General features: G+C 39.1%; 1 protein-coding gene across 2 annotated transcripts in view; it reads left to right on the forward strand.

The window, feature by feature from the left end:
- Positions 1-1308: 1308 nt before the first annotated feature.
- The window catches only part of LOC124257855, a 32483-nt gene continuing 6699 nt past the window's right edge, over positions 1309-27092 (forward strand). Inside the window, exons 1-5 of one of the 2 annotated variants that reach the window (XM_046691998.1) lie at positions 1309-1553; positions 23317-23430; positions 24240-24389; positions 24535-24636; positions 25272-25427. In XM_046691998.1, coding sequence (XP_046547954.1) covers positions 23377-23430; positions 24240-24389; positions 24535-24636; positions 25272-25427 — 462 coding nt within the window. In that variant the 5' untranslated portion in view covers positions 1309-1553; positions 23317-23376. Of the gene's footprint in view, positions 1554-23306; positions 23431-24239; positions 24390-24534; positions 24637-25271; positions 25428-27092 lie in introns of those variants that run through there. The other variant, XM_046691999.1, reaches the window with a different exon arrangement.

Genomic DNA, 27092 nt, shown 5'->3' on the forward strand with positions numbered 1-27092 from the left:
TATTTATGTGGCAATTATGTACAATGATAACATTTGCAATTCATCGGTCCGTTTCTGACTCAAACGGACTGTGGTGTGTTTTCCCAATGTCAGGGTATTTCATTCAGCGTTTTCCTTGTGGGTCTGTTTAAAAAAAGACAGTATTTGGGTTGTGTATACAAAGGCTATTAATGAGTGAGTGAAACATGTTTTACACCGTTTTAGCAATATTCCACCAATATCACGGAAGGTGGGCTTCATACATTCAGCGTGACGCGTGAGTAAGTGAGTGAGGAACCCACGCCTGTCGAAAGAGGCGAGTAACGGGATCGGGTGGTCAGGCTCGATGACTTGGGTGAAACATGTCATCATATCCAAGATTTATAAGGTGTCGGATTACATGAAACGTACAACTTTTGCTCTTGGCATGAAAAAGAACATCGTGCTAAAAATTGTGAAAAATAAACCAACAACCAATAAACAAAACCTTGTACAAAAAAGGTAGGCATCCAAAGTTAGATTCTTTTGACATCAGGGTCATCAGAGATGTCATTCGCCAGCTATTTGCAAAATTTAAAGATTTTAACCTACAGAATAATTCTCACTAATGGGTTTGGTGGTTAATGGTGAACAACTCAGAGAAACAAACTCCGTATGATGGTTACCAGTTGGCACCCACCTTACCCTATTCACGACCTGTGACACCTCTTCGTACCTATCACGTGCATAACTGACCTACATTGACGAACGTTGACCTTTATGACCCAACACTGCTGCTGTTATAGGTCATTGGCTCCCTCCCTCTGCAAGCATTCTGCGTTCTGCTGTTTATTTTGTTGACAGTTACATAGACAGATTCTTTAATACAAATGCATAAAATCGGCGATTTACAATGTGATTAGGTTGTCTGACAAAACATCCACTTGCACAGTTTGAGATCGATTTGGTCATTGGATGAAGAGATATTTACCAAAAAACGGGTCCACATGCATTTCATGCCAAACTATAGCTAGTGTTGATTCTAACGAGCATGTAGCATTACATTTATGGATGTTTTGTATTATCATGATGCATTCATTCAATACAAAATCATACTATTTAGTTTGAGAGTAGGGAGTAATTCATGGGCTGATGATCATATTAACATACGTTGTTTACACTAGCGAGAAATTTCCAGGCTAACTGGCGACAGAAACGTCCCTCCCCTGCCACAGCAGTGCCCCTGCCCTTCATCCCCCGCATAGTCCCACACACGCAAATGTGGGTCACCAGATCTCGTCTCTGCTAGCACTGTGAGAGAGAGAGTGCTTTGCACGACACAATCCCAAATATAACATATGTTATATTTACATGGAAGTGCATATCAGTCTCATGTTTTTTTATGGTTGATTCATTCAATACTATCACAAAAATATGGGATTTGGGTATAACATCTCAATATCATCCTTGAATTTCCCCATTGGATACACTGGGATAGTATGGAATTTGAAACAATCACAAACATATGTTGGCATTACAAGGCAAGATACAATGACAATATGGATTGGATATTCAAATATGGATTGTGAATACCGGTAAGTTTGAAATATATTTGAAATTATATTTAGTTGTGTTGTTTTGGTGATGGTCAAGACAAACTCGAACCATTTTCATGTGGCAATGAACGCTGATTGCATTTAACAAATGTGTTATAAAACCCTAGTCCAGCACATAACTAGACGACTTTGCACTATACCAATTGTGCTCGACGTCTCGATGTAGGCCTTGGCTGGAATACGAGTTAATTCACATTAACTAAGGGGAAATCTAGACTTCATTTAGAGCCTTAGCACTGCAGGGGAGGGCTAAGCTGTAGGGAACACAATATGGTTCAGGAACCGTGAGACAGGCTAATATGTTAGACCAACGATTGTTTAGTACAACTTGAGGAGGTATCATATTGCACCTAGGCTGAGTGAGACGAGGGAAGGGTGGAGGTACGTACGTACGAATTGGAATATCTTAAGAACCGTTCACTAGATTCTTTTCATATTTAGTACCTAGGTTCATCACACTATGAGAAATGGCCAAGGTAGGTTTGGTGACCTTGAACCTCATTTCAAGGTCACAAGGGGACTTTCACGTTTTACCTGAATGTTAAGCTATCTCAGGATCTCTGGATTTTCTGCATATTCACTACCAAGCTTCAGCTTGGGAAGGCGCAGGGCCCTGTCGATTTTGGTGACCTTCACATAATTTTCGAGGTCATGGCGACACTTTGAAGATTTCAGCATGTAAACCTGCATGTAAAGCTATCTCAAGAACCGTGAACTGGATTTTCTTCATATTCAACCCCAAGCTGTATCCAGGGAAGGCGCCGGGTCCAGTTAATTATGGTGACCTTCACTTAATTTTCAAGGTCACAGAGACACTTTGAAGATTTCAGCATGTTAAATTGCTTGGTAAGATAGTCAGCAAGATATCGCAAAACATATTCAGTGGATTTTCTTCATATCTGACACCAAGCTTCATCTAGGAAAGGCCCAGGGCCAAGTCAATTTTGATGACCTTCACATAATTTGTAGGGTCACGACGACACTATGAAGTTTTCAGAATGTTAACCTGAATTGTCAGCAAGATATTTTAAGAACGGTTCACTGGATTTGCTTCATAGACTTTCAAGACCTCCCTTGAATGTTTTTCAATAAGCAATTTCTTTAGTACTAGTTTTGCATATTTCATACACTATGACATTCATGTCAAGGTCAAAGTCAGTCTTGAAAATATGTGTGTGTTTGAACAACTAAAGAGCAAGATAATGTTTTTGTTGACATTTAACTTCATCTTAATCTTGACCCGTGAAGATCCGGGGTAGAATAGGTCTTCAGCAACCCATGTGCTTGCCATAAAAAGGCGACTATCTTGTCGTAAGAGGCGACTAACGGGATCGGGTGGTCAGTTTCGCTGACTTGGTTGACACATGTCATCGGTTCCCAACTGCGCAGATCGATGCTCATGCTGTTGATCACTGGATTGTCTGGTCCAGACTCGATTATTTACAGACCGCCGCCATATAGCTGGAATATTGCTGAGTGCGGCGTAAAACTAAACTCACTCACTCACTCATCTTAAACTTTCACTGTTTAAAAGTTTGATTTGATAATTTGCGGCGGGGGATTATGTCACCTTAGTGACAATGCTTGTTAATTATAGTTTTATTTATAAACCTAGCAACGTCAGTGCTCAATTATATTCAAGACATAAACCGATTCACTAATTTAAAAAACGGTAATTTAACGTTCGCGCGCGTTTGAGCCCTGACAATTTTTGTGTACACGCGACAGCGTTAACGGGTGGGCCCGAATGAACTCCTCGTGTTTAAACCAAGCATTTGACACATGTGTTTCTGTTTATAACTTCGACTCCAGGAAATTGTAGCGATTAACGCTGTGTGTGGTGATTCAACATGCCTTAATGGGCGCCCGCTTGTTCAGGAATGTGAGCAATTACTGTGGTGATTCAGCCTTAATGGGTGCGAAATGACACGCGACAGCAATATGGTTATTCGGTGTGTAAACTGTAAACATCTCGTGTTTCTTGTAACATGCACAGCATATGATATATAAACATACAAACCTTTTCGTTTGTTGAACTTGTACTGTTGGCGTGAAGTCACCTCAAAGTGCAGTTGGCAAGTGATGCATGATGTTGAATTAATGGGTTTTTATAGTTAAAAATGAAACCGGATAAAACTAGTTTGTGGTCAGCGGTCAAGTGAGATCTACGCTGATTGGTCCAAAATAATGGCGTGATGTCATGGTGTGATGCTATGATTTGTTTCCCACGGGTCGCGTGGTCATTAACCCCTCAGTCAGCATGAGTCACACCGGATCCTTTTTCCCACGGGGTACGGGGTCATTAATCCCCGAGACCAACGACTGACACCCATGACCCTGATTTCTTAGGTCAGCTCAGTACAAGGTCATTGACACCCCTGTGAAATGAGGTCAGCCAGGTGTTCGATGATGACGTCATTTGGGACTATTTCACCCCCTCTACAACAGTCAATTAAATATATGTTCTTATGATGAATGGCCTACTTGCATAGAACTCGCCAACACCTGAAGGAATGATATAGATCCAGCTAGGGTCCATGCAGCCAGCAAAAGTCTCCATGGTGCCTAGTTTGGTAATCAACCTTCAGGGATATATATCCATGTTCTATATTGTGTAGCATGTGGTAACTTGCGAATCTGTGATACACATCTTTACGGTTTTAGAGTGAGTGAGTGAATTGATTATACATCATTTGGCTACAAATTTTAATACAAATATGTTCAGAATTTCATTGTGTTTCCACTGCATGAAAAATGAGAACATGAGTTCCCAAATGATGGGTGACACGTCACGTTTTACACACAGACCCCCCCATACGAAAGTCAGTAGCGAGTGCGACCTCCCTGAGCCCACAGGCAAGTACGGAGTCGGCGTGGCATGGATTCACAGAAACGTCGAACAGATGCGTCGGGGATGTTCTGCCACTCCTGCTGTAAAGCTATGGTCAACTCTGCGACGTTGTTTGGCTGACGCTGACGTTGATGGATACGGCACTCAAGCACACCCCGCAGGTGCTCTATGGGGTTAAGATATGGTGAGACGGCTGGCCAGGGATGGACTGGGATCCCTGCCTGGTGGAGGAAGTCGCTGGTAAGGCGTGCAGCGTGTGGTCGGGCATTGTCATGCTGGAATGTAAACGGCACTTGCTGATGTCCATGGAACGGGCCTTAAAATCTGGTCGACATAACGCTGTGCTGTCAGTGTACCATTAATCACAATCAGTGGACTCCGAAATCTTGCATTAATTGCCGCCCAAACCATCACACCTTCTCTACCAAAGCGGTTCCTCTCAATGCCACATCCATCTTGATAACGTTCATGTTGCCGTCTGTAAACACGTTGTCTTCCGTCTGCAAAGGACACACAGAGCCTTGATTCGTCAGAAAAGACACATTGGTTGCAGAATCGTGGTGGCTGACGGCTATGTTGTGTGCAAATTGTAGCCTGTTAGCCCGATGACGAGGTGTCATGATGTTTCCGCAGTATGGCCTCCGGCACCTCATTCCCACAGCTCGCAGACGTCTTATGACTGTCATAGCGCTGATGTGGCGTCCATGGCGTGCTACTGTGTTTCGAGCTGTGTTTGCTGGAAGTTGGCCTGGTCGTGGAGGGTCACAGACACTTCCCGTTTGCAGCTGACGTTGCTGGAGTCTGTGAATGGTGGATGGACTCACTCCAAAGTGGCGGTCGGCCTCACTCTGCGATGTTCCCACCAACAGCATCCCAATAGCTTGTTCCCTCTGTTGTTCGCCGAGCGGTGGTAGTGAAACATTTGAACCTTTTATGCGTCCATACCCAGATTATGCACGTGCATGTCATGATAACCATGCACCCCAATAGATCCAAGAAATCAGCCAGAGTTGTGTTTTCATGAATTGTCCCTATGCCAGAAACACGAAATGGGTTTGAACCCAAATGTGCAGATGAATTTCTTTGGCAACCTTACATCACATTATTTAATTGTGATAAGTGAATTTGTTTCATGAAACGTTTTTGAAAATGACCAAAATGGGTTTTGCGTTTTCAAAGTGTGTCAGTATATTTAACGTCACATCGGCAATATTTCAGCCATATCGTAACGAGAACATATATGACATTGTATATTATATAAACCTGTCATCAAAGGACATTAAAGGAAAATAACTAGAAGATCACAATCAGAATTAAAACTAGCGTTGAAAGTTAAAACTGATAGCACTATTTGGACAATACAATATACAAACAGGCTATAGATCGCCAACAACTGAAGGTAGATCACCATACTGGGGACCATGGGGTAATAAGAATACTACGTTTAAATATTCTGGTAAGTTTGAATTGACTTTGAAAGTTTTGGGACTTACGTACCCTCTCAGGAGGATTACGGTTTTAGAAGTTGTACATTTTCATAGTCCAGATATGGCTGACATACTGCCGCTGTGACTTAAAATCTGAACACAATCAATCACACAGACGATTTGTGCCAGTCTTATATCTAAATATGTGATATTATAGTTATTTTACTGTCCTTTGTTGAGGGGTATATACATTGTTTAAGTGTTTAGAAAATATATAGTTTTCATGGTCAAGATATGACTCAAATACTGTCCATGTGACTTAAAATCTTAACTCACCCTCTCCCACACACAGACGTTTGTTAGTCACAGGGTGTGGGAAGTAGAGAGCAACGTTCATAGACGTGGGATAGATCAAGGAGGGGAGCACAATTGTATGGTGTATGTGAAAACAGTATAAACAAGATCTGCACCTCTGTCTTCTCTTCTAAGTTAATAAAAACGGAGAGGTTTGTTTCACGAGATTGGGATCATATAATATGAAAAAAAGAAAAAAAAATCTCCCCAAAATATTCGACATGAATATTTTTGTGCTCCAACCTGCTGATCATTTTCATAGTGGCACGGTGTGATAAGGGGATATTAAAGCTCGTATAATGTGTGGTGTGTTGCTACAGGGCATTAAGTATGAACAAATATACCTAGCTAATAGCCTACAGGTAACACATTTTTCATCCAGCTAATAACCTACATGTAACACATTTTTCATCCAGCTAATAACCTACATGTACCACATTTTTCATCAAGCTAATAACGTACAGGTAACGCATTTTTCATCCAACTCATAACCTACAGGTAACACATTTTTCATCCAGCTAATAACCTACAGGTAACACAGTTTTCACCCAACAAATAGCCGACATGTAACACATTTTTCACGTGATATGTTTTCACATGTTTGACTTTAACCCGAGATGATGTTATACGTTTTTTTCAAGAAAGAACACATTTTGTGATGATTTTAATACTAAACTGAAGAAATTGTTGACGGCAAAATAGTTTGTAAATAAATCAATAGAATTAGGAAATGTTGTGACAAACCGTTGGGCTTTAAATTGTGATATAGCCGTCCATAGATAACACATATACATAAAACAATGAAAAGCGTGTTAATGTACATCGGACACTCACCTTGAACGTTGATACAGTTGCAAGTGGATACAGTTTCACCAATTCATATTTGATATACACGCTAGTGTTTACACATAAATGAACACAACTGCAATTCTGAATTAAATTAAAGCTATTTAGCATAAATTATTTTGTTGCAATAAAATGATTTGATAAAGAACATCTACCTGTTTGTCATTTCAAATGCGTTGAATCTTTGTATACAACATCAATGCCGGAGAAAAAACAATCAAATGTCCGTAAAAAACATTGATTCTGTGGAAGTAAACATTAATGAATGAATCACTTAGTGATGACACCAATTCATCCCCCATTCATGGGATTTGCACGTCAAACTACATGTATAGAAGATCATAGGAATACTTATCATGAGCTCTGCCGAGAAGACATTGGAAGCCATTAAACATACAACGTGTGGTTGTATGATCTTGAGAAGGAAGAGTAGAAGAAGATACAACATGTCAACTCATGATATGATCTTCCGAGAAGACAGTGGAAGCCATTAAATATACAAAATACCGTTGTATAGTCTTGAGAATAAAGAGTAGAAGATACAAAATGCCAAGTCATCATATGATCTTCCGAGAATGCCGTGGAAATAAAAAAGATACAAGTCATCATATTATGATCTTCCCATGCGACATTGGAAACATACATGTCATAAAAGTCCAAAGGTCAAGTATGTTGGTGGCAAAGGCGCACCCAAGAGGATGTGATATTTATAACAAGACACTGTTTATTCTTATTTCATCAATAACCATGCCATACCTTTATTATTATTTGTTTGTTTCTGATAAAACGAGCCTGGAAATATACTCTTCACAAAAGAAACTATACATTCTGTTTTGGATTTCTGATCCCATGGAACATTTTTCAGACGTCTTAAATGCCATTGGAGACCAAACCATTCCAAAGTATTCTGCAAACCGCTCATACTCAAACCATGGTTTGATAAAAACTGTAAACAAGGTAGAAAATGACAGGAAGAAGGCGGAAAAATATTTCCGACAACAGCCTACTGTGCATAACCTAAATGCTGTTAAAATGATAAATGCCAGGCCAAGACGTACCTTTAAACAAACTAAACGCCGATCATGGAGGAAATATTTGTCTCAAATCAACTCCCGCACACCTATGTTCAAGGTGTGGAACATGTTTCATAAGATTAAGTGCAAAGGATCAAATTCTGGTGTTCGCCATCTCAAAGATGGTGAATCTCTTTCAACAAATAAATTTGAAATTGCAAACAAACTTTGGTAAACCATTCCCCCTCATCAAATTATGCCCCTCAGTTCCAGAAATCCAGAAATGTCCCCCGCCGTGATATTGCTGGAATATTGCTAAAAGCGGCGTAAAACCAAACTCACTCACTCATTACCAGCTTCTGAAACACTTATCTGACCCAAGTTTGGAAACACTACTCAATATATTTGATGATATTTGGACAACCGGCAACTTTCCTCCTTCGTGGCATAATGCCATTATCACCCCTATACCAAAGCCTGGCCGGGACCATACTGATCCCACAAAGTACCGTTCTATATCATCTAACTAGCTGTGTTTGTAAAACCATGGAGCACATGGTCAACAATCGATTAATCTGGTACTTGGATACCAATAACCTCCTTAGTGACCTCCAATGTGGTTTCCGAAAGAACCGAAGTACCACTGACCATCTGGTGCGTCTGGAATCCTTTATAAAAACATCCATTGTCAACAACATACTGTATCTATCTTTTTCGACTTAGAAAAAGCATATGATACAACGTGGAAACATTGTATCTTAAGAGATTTGCATGAAGTTGGGGCAGATTACCTCATTCACTTGTACAGAGCACCCTCTTTCCGAAAATTCAAATTGTTCCTATGTATATGAAGAGTATATGGTGATCTTTTTATCAAATACTCTATCCCCATATCACCACATGCTGCCTCGTGATATGAGTTGTCATGGCAGTGTTTAATGAGAAATACGCAGTAAACTCATGAACCGGAATGTTATAGCCCATTGCTGACTAGCAAGCCATAATGATATACATAGATAAGCGTAATATAAAAAGGGGGTGTTCCCATATGGTTGCCATGGAAATCAAACTTGGGTTCGTAAAAAATGGTTCGACTAAAAGCGGAGGATATTTACAGGTTAATCCAGGCATCGTGTTCAAACAGTCAAGGACACTCAATAGATAGTGTTTTACTTCTGTGTCTGAAGGCAAGAGAGCCATTGCTTTGACCATCAAGGAGAACTCTTGGTACCTCCATAACTTCAAATAGGACTTAGAGCGCTTCAGAGGTGCATGGCACTGTGGCCATTGTAGCTCTACAATAACTTCTCCCATACTGCTCTACATTTGCTCAACAGTGATGCTCCTTCCTGGGAACGTTCAGTTTCGTTCTTTACTCTATTTGCTGAAAAACAAAACAAAACATTTTACAAAAGACACACACTTTTTGCTCTTAAGCACCACAGGGAAATGTGCTCCAATTTTGTGTAATTGTACAATACGAGGAAATACACGTTTGGCGTCACTATTTACACTCAACTCGTCTCGTCGTTCCCAGAGGATTGTGTATCACTTTTTTTATTAAACTTGAGACCCGTGAAAATCTAGGATAGAATTGATATTCAGTAACCTATGCTTGTCGTAAGGGCCGACTAAAGGAATCAGGTGGTCGGGTTTGCTGACTTGGTTGACACAATCATGTCATCGTATCACACTTGCGTAGATAGATGCTCATGCTGTTGATAACTGGATTGTCTGGTCCAGACTCGGTTATTTATAGCCCACCGCCATATAGCTTGAAAAGTTTTGTGTGCGGCGTTAAACACCAACCAACCAAACAACCTATCAGAACATATCCATCAAACATCTATTCACGTTCGGAGAATGATCAATTTCAATAATAACATTTGGCCTTGAAGGTAAACTTAGAGGTGGACATTCTAAGACTGACTGACAGAGTGTGGTTTTATGCCGCTTTTAGCAATATTCCAGCAACATCACGGTGGGGGACACCAGAAATGTGCTTCACACATTGTACCCATGTGGGGATTCGAACCCGGGTCTTCGGCGTGACGAGCCAACGCTTTAACCACTAAGCTACCCCATCACCCGGACATTCTAAGAAGTGACACGAGGTGATCGCAAAAGTCCAATCGATTGATCAAATGATTTACACAAACATTTGAGCTCATGGTTAATATTGCAAGTCTTTGGTTTCTTCATAAAATCTGCGGCTTGCAATTTCGTGTTAGGGATAAACCTGTTTGAGATTTTTAGTTTGTCATTTCAAGTAAATTCAGTATTAGCCTGATAGTCTTCTATTAGTCTTGAATTAATGATCACGGTATGATGAGGTACATTTGCCATTTTTAAAAATTGCAGAATATCATCGATGTGCATATAACATTACGAGAAAAGTAATTCCAAATAATTATTAGAAATAACTGGTTTTGGACCCTCAACACTTAGATTTGCAGAAACAGCAGCATATTCGACTACTGACGGATTATTTCCAGCAAACTAGAATTTTCCCCTCATCCAATCAGTCTTTGCTCATAAAATGGCAAAACCTCCAGTGAAATAATTTAATACATTTACTGTCTGTATTGATGGACAATTAATAACACCAAGTAGCATGCATGGTTATTTCGATAATTATGTACCTCATTCATATTTTCTGGAAATATTACTTTTATGGGTAGAGGCGTAATTCGATTTACGTAAGTGTCATTGTGTCAAGTAAATTATCCTTCTGAATGCAAGATGGCATTGAGGTAATCATTCAAAAGCAAATAAAACGATGACATTTGTGAGACAATTGAGAATAAATTGTTCAATGTACTCCTGTTTGGTTTTGTTATTTGTTTTCTTTCGTCGTATTCATTGTTAATGTTCTTCCAGATCTCACTGTGTAGGGAGATACCAGATTGGATGATCTTGGCACATGAAGAACTCACTGTGTAGGGAGATACCAGATTGGATGATCTTGGCACATGAAGAACTCACTGTGTAGGGAGATACCAGATTGGATGATCTTGGCACATAAAGAACTCGTCATACAGACGCTTCAGATCTGACAAAACATCGGAAAGTGAACGTCACAACTATGATCCCTCTATAAGAGTTAGACGATACTTTCACACAACAACAACCATGACTGCCTGTACACGAAGACAATTGCAATCATGTGTTTTCAGTGTCTTGGTATTGATTTCCTGTGTGTATTGTCAGCTTACTGCATCAGCTGCTTCTGCTGCCCAAACATCTGACGATCCTCATCTTGGAAGTGTCCAGAAGAGTGTGCTTGGTGTTACCCGGTCGTCGCTGTGTCCTCCTCGGGGGCTGTGTGGACTTTGGTGTGCACAGATTCACGGGTGCAAATCGTTCTGTTTTAAAGGGAATACCAGGATCAATCACATACTCAGTGGTACAGTTGGTAATGGCACGCCTCACAGACGTCACAGCTTGCAGAATCGTTCCAGAAAAGGTGAGTACTAGTAATTGCCTTCATCTTTCATCAGTCGTGTGATGGCATATGTCATAGAATTTGTATTATTATGTATTTCCATCTCCTTATGTTTGCCAAAAATATTGCAATGGTATGAACGTGGTCTGAAACGTGGTATATTTGATGATATCTGTAAGGTCTATAGGCAAAATACATGGGGTTGTCTGTCCACTTTCTGTCGGCCATATATTATACGACATTCATCGCTGACAAACACATGTATAGGTCGTCATTTCCCATAGCTGTCCTGTGGGGCGGTGGGGTAGCCTAATGGTTAAAGCGTTCGCTCGTCATGCCGAAGACCCGGGTTCGATTCCCCACATGGGTACAATGTGTTAAGCCTATTTCAGGTGTCCCCTGCCGTGACGACGTGCCCTCATATGACGACGTGCATGCATGTGTATGTGTATGTGGGGCTGCTTGTACTAGCCCAGAATTAATCTGGTTTTATAGTGCTAGCCCACTGAGATACCATGCCGCAGTGAAGCATGAATACCCTACTCAGACACATTATACTGACGAGCCGACCAGTCCTTGTTGTACCCACTAATGCCGAGCGCCAGGCAGGGACCAACAAGTACCATATTTTAACGTCTTTTTTGGAATGACGCGGTCGGGGATCGAACCCGCGACCTTCCGCTCTCCGGGCGGACGCTCTAACCACTACACCACGCAGGTGGTCCAAAACAGCGTGACGGCAAATGCTAGCAGTGCCATTCACAACATAATCACAATACAAACCAACATATCTCAAACTATACACAGGGTCCACTGAATATCTGTGGAAGAAGGCAAATCTAAAACAGGCTCACCGCACGACCTGACGTGTGTAGTGTGCATTAGGGCATGTACTTACCCGAATCGGAATCGAGTACCCTGAAATGTAAGGAATAAAGCGCTTCTGTCAACTTTCTGAACATTCAATCACGAGTTGACGGAGATTATTATAGAAACCTTGAAAGGATGGCAATAAGACACTGAAACTGAACTTAGACTATTTGTCTATTTGACAAATATAGAGAGTAACATCATTACTTACGTTCCTCGTTAAAGCACAGGACTTTTTTGTTACTGCTGTTACTGAAACTTGAGTCCTCACTGCTCATGCTCAGATATATTACAGTCGTTAAGAATGGCCTCCATTAATCGGACAATACCGATGATGAAATGTGTGTTACGTCAATAATGAATGTTATAATGTGCCCTTGCCATTACAGAGTTCTGTCCTTTTCTGGGTACTCGATTCCAGATGTACCCAGCCCGGGTTCAAGTAAACGAGTCCCCAGTCCTAGCCCTAGTCTGCATACTGTAAACACATTAACTAGAATCAAGAAAATATCACAATAATGTTAGAAATATGTTCCAGTGTGGAGATGGGTATCTGTTTCATACTTGCACTGTTCAGGTGCAATATAAGTCGTGTCTCGAATGCCGTCCATGCAATATTTCACTTTATGGCTTTTTTCACTTTTATTATAGTCTGTTTGCAGTGAAAACGTACCGGTGACTTGCACTTTAAATCAAAATGTAAATCGAATAAAGAGAAATTAGGATTGCGAATCCTCATAATTCTACCTAGCCAATTGAACATTTAAATCTTAAATTACACAAAACAAAATCAACAAAGCTCTGACCGTCATTGGCAGTACATGTAATTTACCAATACTACTGTCTGAACACAATCGACCATTTCATATCCTGAGTCCTGTTGATTGACAAATGTTTAACAAAAAGAGACCACGCTTGTTGACAACACTGTCTTGTGATGTGCGTGGTAGGCTGTCGTCTTGATTATAGTCCATGTCATTATAGATGGGCAGATAGGTGATATCATCATTTTCAATACAATCAGGTAGTGTACCATCACCAGTACGAGCATTAAAGTCACCATGAATAACTATCTCACAGCTTGGGAAGTCTGATTTTATACATAAGATGTCATTCTCCAAGATATCAAATAATTTCTTCCTCAGAGTGCACACTAGAACCCCCCTGGGGAGAAATACAAAGTTCAAATGAATAAAGGCGTTTGTCCTCTGTTATCCACAGAATGTTGTGGTCTTAGTCATCGAAATAAAATATCACTGTTTGGACCCGATCTGACTGTTATTCGTTTTAAGGCGTGTAAGAAGTCAGGTTTTATAACGAATTGCCAAAGACCTTCGTAGAAAGCATGCAGTGAGCAGAAAACGTTTCCAGTAAATGACAAGATACGATTTGGGGTTTCAATCGGGCCTGCTCTTATTATAGAGATTTTAAAAAGAGGGAAATGCGACTTTTACACACTACTGTTGTTGGGTAAAGTTACATTATGCTTGTAAACAGGCGAATCACAAATAATACATAGACCTGTGAGATCAGGGTTAGAACTGATCTGCAGCAACCTAGGCATGTGAAAGAGGTGAAAAACGGGATCGGTTGCTCCGGCTTGCTGACCTGGTTGACGTATTTCATCGCAATAATATCACTGGAATATTGCTCAGTGCGGCATTAACCAGCAGACAACAAACTAAAGCAAAGCAGTCCCATACCATACCATACCATTTCAAGACAAAGAAAGTTGTTTTACACATTAACTGTTTAAAGCAAGGGTCATGCTCACTGTAAGAGATACGCAATGCAGGTCTGTCAAGAACTGCTTAAGCCAAAGCATCCACTACTGCGTTACCTGCTTTGCCTACGCGAATTGATAACCAGCGAAAGACGATGCCACATTGCCCAGAAGAAGGACCATTCCGAATTAATAATTAGATAGGGTTACATTGGATGGTTGTGTACAGAATCGCTTTCAAGAGTTAGATGTTATAATTTTTACGTTCGTATTTGGCTGTCAGACATCTGTCTCAACACTGTATGGTGAGCTCCCCCAATTGTTCGAGGGAACAAAGGTCTTGGACAAGTGTTTTTGGTTCAAAAGGAATTGCTTAAAGATTTTTTGGGTGTTGGTTTTACAGTGACATTTTGCAATTTTGTATTGACAGGCAGGGTCATGAAGAAGCCAAAAAGTGCAGCGATCCTGTTCAAGAGCCAATTCAGGCCTCATATTAGCAAGTTCTTCCTGAAGAACACGTCTGTGACGTATTACCCGTTCATCAAAGAAAAAGGCATCGTAGCTTTGGCATTTGTGGAATCACTACAGCGTATCCTGATTGCTACTAAACACCCACATCAAGTTGTGTCAGTTTCACTGGATGGTGGAACTAGACATGTAATTCACAAAGGGTCACTGGTTCAGGATATGGCTGTGGATGATGCAAAGCAGACTGTGTTCTTAGCATCTAAAAAGCCAGTTATATACCGTGTTTCAGCAAAGTCGGAAAAAAGATCAGCTTTTAAGATAACAACTAGTTGTCGCATTTATAGCATTGCCGTAGATGCAACAAATGAGCTTTATGCAAGCACTAAGAAGGAAATATTTTCTGTTACGCATGATGGTAAAGAAAGAAAGGTGTTAACATGCTGTAGGGGTAAAACTGTCTTAGCAGTGGATCCCAATGGTCAGGCGTTATACTACCACATGGAAAATGCCCTGTACAAAATCTCTCTGTTGAACAATGTAACCATGGAAGTGATCTCGCCTTTTAATAACGTTCATCGCCTTTTGTATACAGATAATAGAGTGTATGCAAGTCCAAAACACGGAGATTTGCTCAAAATCATTGACCCAAAAAGTCAAAAGGTTCAAAACGCCTCATTGAGCGATGATATTAAAGTAAAAGGGTGTGTTATTTTCTGTGCTATTCCATAGTTGAAGAGAAGGTATACAAATTCCATGACAGTGATAGTATTTGTCATCCTCCGTTTTCTTACTAGTAGCATTTCTGTTAGTGTTAATGTTTGCCTTCACCGTCACCGTCACACAACAATTTGTATACTTGATCCGTGACACAACAATTTGTATACTTGATCCGTGACACAACAATTTGTATACTTGATCCGTGACACAACAATTTGTATACTTGATCCGTGACACAACAATTTGTATACTTGATCCGTGACACAACAATTTGTATACTTGATCCGTGACACAACAATTTGTATACTTGATCCGTGACACAACAATTTGTATACTTGATCCGTGACACAACAATTTGTATACTTGATCCGTGACACAACAATTTGTATACTTGATCCGTGACACAACAATTTGTATACTTGATCCGTGACACAACAATTTGTATACTTGACTCGTGACACAACAATATGTATGCTTGATTCTTAAAAGCAAAATATGGATATCTGATCCTCGACAGACCTATCTTTAGACGGAGTAATACTGTTTATGGCTTTTAGATGCCCTATAACGTAAACATGTCTTGATTGTGTATACCATGTCTGAAAACCGAATAGGTGTTTTTAAAAAGAATTTAAGATATGTGTTGATATAAGATATGTATTTTATTGTATTTCTGATTGTGTTTATGGTAGCAAAACTGAGATTAGACTCTTGTCTGTATAATATGCCTGACTATTTCATCGTGTTAAGTATTAATGTCATGCATTTAATGAAATAAATATTTCATGCAAAATACTTGAAACAAACTTTCGAATGAATTGATAAAGGACCCATGCGTATGGGACGTCCTTGTGTATTCCCTGGTATGAAGCGAATATCGGTGTAGTGCATGTACATATGGTGCTGTAATTCCAACCTAATGTCCTAATGTACCCAAGACAACGCAACACAACGAACGGCGCCGTCTTGAACGACTGCATCAGTCGTGTCAACGTATGTGACATTGTCACTTTGTCGTGTTGTCCCGTATTTTAACGCCTTTTGTGACAATGCTACAACGCATTTAAAATGGATAAATGTCTCGTAATTGTACCATCGCGAAAATGTCCTTTAGGATTCTATATGTATACGCACTGGCACATCCAAATCATCAGTGTGTGGCTACCTTAATTTTATAAGGAAAATGATATCAAGGATTTTATTCCAAATTTTTAACACAGTGACCTCCATATGAATGAATTTGAGCGGACAGTGAAATGGTTCGCACTGCAAAAAAATTGCACTCTTGAGGGTGATTGAAATACATGCTTCCGAATGAGAAATATAATAGTAAAACTAATTATTGTACATATAAAGACATAGCAATCACTCCACAACATTTTTATTAAAAAATGTACTGGATGAGCAATGGGGGTTTGGAGCCGCTTTACCAGCAGCATCGACTTGGCCAAGAATACTTAGGAGATAAACCTACTGTGTGGGAAAATCAGAGGTATATAGCGAAATTATAATAGCTCTAAATTTCATTTAAAACTGAACGCGTAGCGTGAGGTTTTAAATGAACAATTTAGAGCTATTATAATTTCGTTATATACCTCTGATTTTCCCACACAGTAGGCTTATCTCCATTCTACCATGACAATTTTATGAACAATTTCAGGTGGAGCTCTTTCTTTGGTTACGAGTCAATATGTGAAGCGGCCTCGTATTCCAATCTCAAGTGGCATCGCCCGAAATGGGGTGTTTGGTGGCAAATCGTCAATGACTAACAAACTCCAGATTCAGTAATAACAAATTACGTTTTGTTTTTTCAATGCATCAATCACCAATCATTAACTGATAAGTTGGAAAACATATATCAAATAAGTTTAAAATGCTTGGTTCACATTTGAAAATTCCACCGTAGACCCTTTCCCCACCAGAATAGTGGCAGCAACCTCATGGCCTTGACCTTTTCTCGGAAGTCATTGTTTACATTTACGTGCAAATTTGGAAAGATGCGACAGGAGAGCCTCTGTATGTAGCAGTCTATTGCTTGATCTATTCTGACATAACTTAGAATAGGAAATTCGGAAGGCAGACGATGTTTTGATCTTGTTTGACTGAATATTTGTTTCCATGCTTTCGAAGTACTTTTGTATGTATAAACACCTATTGCTGTGATTTACGCCAGTAGTGAGTCGAGCCCGTCATCGCTAAATCCATCTTTAAAGACATATGTGTAATTTCCGACAGTAAAATCGCCGTAATTTATCGATGCATCGGTAGGTTGTTTGGTGTCCGCCATGTTAGTGGGCAGACAAAAATAGTGCATTACCGTAAACCATGTATGATTGCGCGAGGAAAACAGAGACCTGTATAACGTGATTATATACCTCTGAATGACTTTAATTAACCAATCACAATCCAGTGTTTACTGAAGTCATGGTATAATTGGCAACAAGCTACAGAAAACGTCCAGAAGACAGATGGTTGCAAAGTTTTAAAATGGATGACTGGATGACTCGAGGAGACACCTTTAACTGCCCGAAGTCAAGGTGTTAAGACTGAAAGAAATAATGATTTTAGAACTGGTTTTCATGTATCTATCTCTTTCTGTGAATATAATGTGTTGTAGCTAAAGTCGAACAATATCTAAAAACATGACGGTTTCCCAAGGATTATTGGTCCAGGGCTGCCTCCTGCCACAGAGGACGTCTTGCAGTAATGTGACCTTCCATCGATCATGGGGTAACAGAGTCTTGTGCGCCGGTAATCTTCTTTGGTCGAACGGCGACTGTCATCAACGTTATTTGTCTCATGATATCGTGATTGTTATCTGCTTACTACTGACTGTTAAATGTTAAGAGATTGTGCCATATTCTCCATCTCGTTCCATCTTCCAACGTTTCAATTGCATGTATCCGTTCTTGACGAAACAGATGCCACATATTAAAAAAAGGTTCGTCGAAGTTTCAACAACACCACCACAACGTTCCGTCTGGTTTTATCACTGAAATGTGTAGTGACACACAGGCACGCTTCTTTGTAAATTTCGAATTGTTACCGAGCATGTCATAAAAACATGTTGCACAAAAATAGTCCCTATTCACGAAATTCGTTGTTAAATGGAATACTCGTTTTCAATACAATTACAATCAGACAATTTGTTTCCCAAATAACATCAGTACCAACTGAGCATCCCTAACCTGTAATAGTATATATTTAGTTCAAACAGGTAAAATGTACCAAAGTGTACAGGAAGTTGTATTTAAAAAATGGGAATTAGGTGACGGCCCATGCCAATGTTATCAGTTATGTTTTGTAATCATAAGTGAGTGATTGAGTTGTTTATCGTTACATGGACAATATTCTAGTAGCCATATCCTCATGAGAACAATTAATGTATCAAAGATGAATATATTTAAAATGTAAAACCTGTCGTCTATAAACAGTGAGTAACACCGATATATAATTGAAATTAGCATGTTATCATAAATGAATGTAATAAAGTGAACAATGCAATATAAATAAAACTTAAACTATGACTCCCTATGACTCACACATTAGCATAAAAGGGTGTTTTCTAAGTGACACAATATAAAATCGGGCTATAGATCGCCAACAATTGAAGGTAAATCACCACATTAGAGACCAGGGAGATTTACGGTGCTACCTGCATGGACCCTAGTTGGATCTACACCCTCCCTTCAGATGTTGACGACTATGACAAATTTAGCCAAGCATTAATAAGCACAAATTCACCGATTACTAACCTGGTAAATTGTGTGCACTCATGCGAGACGCACTCATTTAACAAATCATACGAAGCGTTAAACTACCTTCAATAAAACAGGCGTGGCATACGCAAATGACACATACCCACGAAGATGTCAATTCGATAGTTCAACACAGGAGTCATTAAATATTTTTATCGACATTATCGTTCATTTAATTCCTTATAATTCAATTCAATATAGTTAGATGGCGCCTTGATAACGTGACAGGAATAATTGCCTGTCATCAGGCAGTTATCATCACATCTACACATAGGCCTGCGTCGATCAGAAGCTAGATAAAGAACTATTTATTGTCAGTGCAAAATAACACTGACTGCCACAAATGTTCTCACAACAAGGAGTAATTTGTGTTAAACTGATCAGGGCTGTTTATGAGCTAAACATTAACCGTATTTCACCTCCAACTTGTTCGATTCGGTTAAAACTTTTGGTGAATTTCAACATGTTTATGTCTGATAATATTAGGTTTATATTGGTGTTCAAGATATCCGAGTTTCAAATGCAGTCAGGAAGTTTAGAATCAGAAGAAACGAAATTGAACACAGAAGTAGACAATCTGACTTTACTGGAATTAGGTGTTTGGATAGTCACTTGGATAAAAGAGATGGAATCTAGTTTCAGGATCATATGGAATCCCTTCCACAGCAGAATCTGATGAACGAATCATACGATATCATGAGCATCCGTTTCGAAATCACTGTAAAGTAACAATGCCCGTTGTCCGGAATATAATCAACACAGTAACAATCACACGCAATAGCCAAGCGTTCACCAGAAGTATGTACTCGGGAACATATCTTGAATTTCAAAATAACAAGTGACATACTTTTTTCACTCATGCATCACATTTGTAAATGTTCCCCATGTATCAAGAGTTTTGCTAAGGCCAACCCAGCTACCATGTTACATGCAGTTACTAATAAAATTATTATTGACACGATATGGCTGAAATATTGCCTATGAGACTTAAAATCTTAACTCACTCACTCACTCACTACTAATTATTGAGGACATAACAATTGTTGTATTTGTTTTTCCCCCAAGAAACCTTCATATGCCGGCACTCCCTTTCACATTTTCCAGATTTGATATGTAAAGTGATGCCAACATTCACTAGCAGTTCCTTACATTCAAGTAAGTCTCTATCCATCCCCATTGTGTTGTTTACTAAAACCTACGCATTGTCTTGTAGACTGTGAAATCAACAGAACACTATTTTCCCCTCTACATATGTGATGGCAATCAAGATCGTCCTGATGCAGACACTATCAGCTGTCTTGTTAGCTCCTATACTAATACACAAAATCTTACTTATAGACGTTTGACGGGTCCAGAAACCCTTTCTTCAGGACGTTGACATTACAGACTGGGAGAAGGCAACAACAGATAGGTGTCATGTTTCCACCAAGAAACAGCTGTTTACATCCCTCTATACAATTAAAATCAGATGGTACGATAAATTTTATTGTTTGCCAGCTGGAACGCGTTTGATGCATAAAAGGTACCGTCTGATTAGTCAGAGCCAGTGCATTGGAGGACTGTCAACACAGGGTACTTTGGAATCGGTAAGTACGCTACAACAGTCACCTGCAATCGAATGCTATTTCTGTCTTTGCAAGTAGAGGGTGAAAGTGTGCTGACATCCTAGATGGTTTAAGACTTGATAAATACTCTACCGAGGACCTGCTTTCCGTGATTTTCTTTGACTCGGTAATTAAACTACAAGAGGTAGCTGCCAAACTAAGTAATCTCCAGCTCGGTAATTAAGCTACAAAAAGAGAGTTGCCATCTCAGATTATTACTCACGCGACAATCAGACGATGCTTATTCAGAATTCTTTGCTTCTTTTTGAGAGTTCGCCAAGGCGAAAATGTATCACCGACTCTATTTTCACTTATTTTTAATGATGTTGTAGAAGCTTTGTCACAAGTCCAGGATCTTGGTTTTTCACGTTCGCTTGTTGTTACTACTATTTGTAGACGACGTGGTTATATTTAGCAATAATATTAAAGGTTTGCAGGGTGGACTGGATAAGTTATCTGAATACTGTAATCAGTTGGGATTGGTTGTTAATACTGAAACAACTAAAGTAGTGGTATTTTGCAAAGGTGGTAGAGCTGCTAAGTGTGAAAAATGGTTTTATAATTGCGAGGAGATAGAAGTAATGGGGACCTTTAAATGTTTGTGCTGTCATCATCTAAAGTAGTGGTATTTCTTTAAGGTGGTAGAGTTGCTAAGTGTGAAAAAATGGTTTGATAATGGCGAGGAGATAGAAGTAATGGGGACATTTAAATATTTGCGCTGTCATCATCAGGAAGCTTGTCTCATGCACAAAAGACACTAGCTGATCAAGGTCTAAAGGCGTTAGGATCACTGTATCGTATATTCAATAATAATCCCCATATATCGTTCGATGTTCTGTACCAAAATGCACTTCAGTCATAGTACCAGTTCTTTCATACGGTTGTGAATTGTCGGGCTTTATGGTGGCTAAACCTGTCGAAAAAGTTCATTTAAAGTTGATGAAAAATATATTAGACGTTACGAAATAAACACCACCAGCACTTGTTTATGGCGAACTACGTGCATATCCACTGATAGTCCATAGGTTGATTAGGATTATAAAGCATTGGAAGAAGATTTTAGAGTGTAGTACACACAGATATATAGTGCTGATTTACAATTCGCTCTTGTCATTATCTGAATTTAATCCTCATGGTGAAAAAAGGGTAACATTATTAAGAGATACACTCTATAAATTAGGCTTTGGTTATTTATGGGTTTCTCAAGGATTGAGTAATTATCATGGATTTATAGCAGAATTTAAACAGTGTATCTATGATGTGGAAGAACGGTTTAAATTACTTGAGTGAAATTAGATTGTATTTACAAAATAAAGATCGTTTAACTTTTGAAAAGTATCTAGTAAATATTGATATAAGGAAATATAAAATTGCTCTTACACGGTTCAGATTGAGTTCACATACACTGTTGATTGAAAAGGGCAGAGGGAATACACCTAAAACACCATTACACGATCGCCTGTGTCGCTTTGTGTGAATGATCTGGAAGATGAATACCATATCTTGCTCATCTGTCCAAAATATCTAGGCATAAGGAATCGTTATCTACAAAAGCATGTCATTGCCAGACCAAGTTTGATAAAGTTTGTGAACATGCTACAAACTACTAGTATACATCTACTGATTAGTATTGCTAAATGTGTTTATCATATATTTAAAATGAAAAGTACAATGGACATGTTAATATTATTTACTCTTGGGTTACCATCTATTATTTCCCTGTTAAGTTACTGTATATCAAACAATGCACATCCACAAACACTCACGACTGTGCAATTATGAATTTTGTAACCGTTGTTTTTGGCCCATGGCCTAAATAAACCTTCCGTCTGTCTATCCGTTAACTACACAAGGTCATCCCAGATTATTCTACGAGAGAGATTAAACTACGAGAGAGAGCAGCCATCCCAAATTATTTCTCATTCGGTAATTAAACTACAAAGAGAACAGCCATCCCAGGTTATTTCTCACTCGGTAATTAAACTACGAGAGAGAACAGCCATGCTACATTATTCTTAACTCCGTAATTAAACTACAAGAGAGTGAGTTATTATGTTAAGTCTCATCGCAATAGTTCAGCGATATGGTGGCTAAAACTAGTTTTCATAACAAATGCATGTAATTTATAAAGCTATGCAAACACAGTAAAACCACCAGATTTACACACATCTGTTAAAACTAGACAAAGGAAAATTAGAATAATACAATAACAATTAACCATAGAAGCTAAAACATTGGCAAGAGATTGCGGGCAAGCAAGGATTGTGTGTAATGTTACCAAACCACACGAGACAACAGTCTTCCAGATATTCTTAACTCGGTAATTAAACTACAAGAGAGAGGAGCCATCCCAGGTTATTTATAGCTCGGTAATTAAACTTCAAAAGAGAGCAGCAATCCCATGTTATTTATAGCTCGGTAATTAAACTACAAGAGGGTGCAGCCATCCCAGATATTCTTAACTCGGTAATTAAACTACAAGAGAGTGCAGCCATCCTAGCTTTTTCTTAACTCGGTAATGAAACGACAATAGAGAGCAGCCATCCTAGATTATTCTTAACCCGGTAATCAAACTACATGTGAAAATTGCCATTCTAGAGTAGTGTTAACTCTGTAAGTAGACCACGATAGATGATGCTGCTGACATATGTCTCTCGTGCTTTCAGCTCCAGTAAGAACTGCCGGTGACCAATCACCCTGTACTCACTGTAAGATTCCTATAAACTATGTGGATCTCCTTCCTGGTCATCGTTATTGCTCAATATGCTGGAGCCACAGAGGTAAGTACACAGCAATAGGAGTCATTTTAATGAGCACACTCTTCAGAACATTATCTTGTAAAACTTTGAACGCAATGGCCATCCAACCTCAGTGCCACAACAGACCTGACTAAAATTTACGTAAGCCTTCGTCAGATAGCAATGGACTGATAACTCTAACCTTTCACATGGTTGTTTCTGTCAATGACGAAGGTGCCAACATTTTAGCCAGAAGTTTGTATTCAATTTTCAATATGGTTATAAAAACAAATTGCTTTTCTCCAAAGCTCAGCGATTTGTATTCAGATGAAATGAAATTTGGAAAATGTTCACGTGAATTACTTCTACTCTTATCCACTGAATAGTCGTGCCAGTTTACACTTACCTGAGGAGTACACATATTATGTGATCTCGAGTCCCACTGGTTCTCTGCCAGTGTTCCAGTTATTTAGGAAGCCTCTGTTGTTGTTTGACATCCTAATTTTGGAGTTACCATATGTTCCCTGTTTTTTCAGTAAACAACTAATAAGCCTCTGCATGTCTGTTATAACGGGTGCAGGATACGCGAACACCTGGTATTATCACAATGTGATAGTGATTCACAACCAATGGGAAGATATAAAAAATAATAATGGGAATCTGCTTTAAACAGAGATTTCTAATGGATTTGATAATGATTTTGTCGCTTTTATGTATATATTATGGATGTAGAAAGGGTGTTGACGCCTCTACATCCCACACCAATCAAATATGTTGGTGGGTGCCGTTTAGTGTACAGAGAATACAATGTCGCTTATTAATAACTACATCAGTGTATTCTTAACCTATAGTACGCTCATGGAACTGTGACGCCAGGCGGTGGAGAGATTGCTCCCATAGACATCGCCCTTGACGAGGACTCCATGTTGACCTACCCAGGAATACCTGATCCTCCTCAAGACTGCTTCAAACAAACAATCAACTTCCATGACTTTCAAAAGGTAACAATGTTGTTTTAAATCAGGTATGTTCCATTGGAAATTAGTACCCCTTGCTTTAACCTATATTATCATGAATCAGATATGTTTTATCTTCTTCACTGGTATGTAATGCAATGGCTGATGAATGTATTGAATATATTTGCAGGGCCTAGTGGCTATAAAGATTATTGAGAAAAGCACATGTTTTGTGAAGAAATCGGACGAGACTTATGAAGAGATCAAGCAGATCGTCGATGACATACACCAGGTAGGCCTATGCAGTTTTCACACTAAATGTTTGGTCCTTCTATCAAAAGTACATGCAACACCCATATACATTCACCGTTATATTTTCTGACGAGAGATAACACATGTCTACCAAACACTACAAAGGACGCTGCGAGTAAACTGATTCTTTCTTTTATTTTTTTGAGGATTGATTTCTGTAACAGACTCTTTCTGCTTTTTTGACAAAACCACAACAGTTTCATGTTATCCAGAACAAAGCAGTCCGTTTTTTTCTTTAAATATGAGCTCATCACTCCATCATGAAAGGGTTTCGCTGGATTCTTGTAAACAGATCTGTTTTAACTTCCTCCGCTTTGCCTGTAAACATTAATGTTATACACAAACAAATTCATCCTATTTGCCAGATCTTCTCCGGTGTTAGTTTCCATCCACATCTATTGGTTCAGAGTCCAAGCATATGTTACCCGTACCCTACTCGAAACTGATACTGTGCAGATAGTCTCTTTCACAGCATCAACCTATTCCACCTGCTTCTAAGACACAATCCTTCCATCAAGCTTTCGACTGCAATATTCTCCCCTGTCCGCTCTTATTATTTGAATTATATTGAGCATGGAAACGAACAGTCAAACAATACTATTATCTTACTAATAGGGACAAACAGCCCCATTGATTCAAGCGACGGAGGAGTGGGCAATTCCTACCTCACCAATACCCAATGAAGAGGTCGTGGAGAGAGTGGGCGAGAAGATCGCAAACTTCTGTGATGGATATGACATCTATTCACTTGAGGATGCACAGGTCATCCAGGCACAGCAAAAATAACTCGGTTTCCGCAATGCGGAAACCTGGTAGAAAGTGGACTGAAACTTAAGTTTCCACCTAGAATCCAGTGAGTTTCCGTTCTTTTACATTGAGTTTCCGCAATAACGGAAACTTACAATTACCCACTTTCCAAGGGTTCCCCGCAAGGTTTCCGTTACCCACACTCCAACAGGTTTCCGCAAGGTATCCGTTACCCACACTCCAAGAAGTTTCCGTTGAGTTTCAGTTAACTTTGAATCCATCAGGTTTCCGCAAGGTTTCAGTTATTAAGACTCCAACAGGTTTCTGCATAGTTTCAGTTACCAACAATCCGACATAGTTTCCGCATAGTTTCAGTTCCCAGCAATCCGACATAGTTTCCGCATAGTTTCAGTTACCAACAATCCGACAAGGTTTCCGCATAGTTTCAGTTACCGGTTTCAATTTCAGGTTCACGGGTTTTCATATGCGTTTCAAAGAGCTAAATGTAAACATTCTTCTTTATTTATATCATAAACTCTTGTTCAAAACAATATAAGCAATTTGTTATTATCATGACATTTACTAAAAGAAAAACAGAATATATAATAAGATTCATTGTTTTATTTTCTCAACATGGTATGGATTAGCATTTAAGGCAAATAAAGATCATACATATAACTAGTAATATAGCACTAAAGAACAGGGCAAAACATGTTGGCATAACTCAATCCAGTTTTAGAAATCATATATCATTTATAACAAAGTTGTAATTTTTCATCAGTTAAACTTTCATTCACTTATTATCTTGAAATAGCATGTTAGATACGAAATTTATTTCTAAAATCAGGCTAATGATGAAAAATAACAATAACATACAACTTAACACAGTGATAAAACATAGTTGCATCGGACATTTATTTGCACGCCTTGGCATTCAGCCACACACTCTATGTCACAACTATCGCCAAACATCCACTATGATATACAATAACAACATACAGCTTACAATACAAAAATAAAATAAAAATTACATTATGAAATTGAAAATAAATTCAATTAAATTGCAAGAGCTGGTCAGTGGGCCCTGTAAGGGGCATCCCTGGCGGAGATCCCTCTGTTACTTTGGTTGGATGCCTCATCCTCGTCCTCCTGTTGGCCTTGACGAGAGCAGTGGAGGTGTAGATTCTTTCCAAGTCCAGTGTCGTCGTGTATGCCATAAGCTTGCTGGACTCACAGACAAAGGGGACGGAATGCAACTAATTGACGTCATCTTCGTCACTCACGACTGGTGATGTCATGTCTATGGTGAGTGTTGTCGCTACCTTTTTCTATCGTCTATGTGGCCAATCAATAGATGCAAGTCTGTTTGGGCGTTGTGCAAGTTTCTGAAAATGGCAGGTTATAACGAATTACTAGGTTATTTTGATGAATTACACAAACATCAATCAACAAGAAACTGACAATGCCAAGGATGATTTAAAATGAGTAATCCACAAGTAACTTTGAATAAAAGAGAACTAAATTGAACAATCACACTTTGCACTAGTTTTCTCAAAACTCAAATTATGCAATTCATCACACTTCATTGACCGAATGTAATATCTTATTTTCTAAAGAGGACACAGAATCTATACAAACTTTGCTCTGGAGTTACATGCTTCCCAGACCAGAGGTAGTAATATGTTATAT

The sequence above is a fragment of the Haliotis rubra genome, unplaced genomic scaffold (assembly GCF_003918875.1).
Source record: "Haliotis rubra isolate DU_JTF1 unplaced genomic scaffold, ASM391887v1 Scf677, whole genome shotgun sequence".
Classification (NCBI taxonomy): domain Eukaryota; kingdom Metazoa; phylum Mollusca; class Gastropoda; order Lepetellida; family Haliotidae; genus Haliotis; species Haliotis rubra.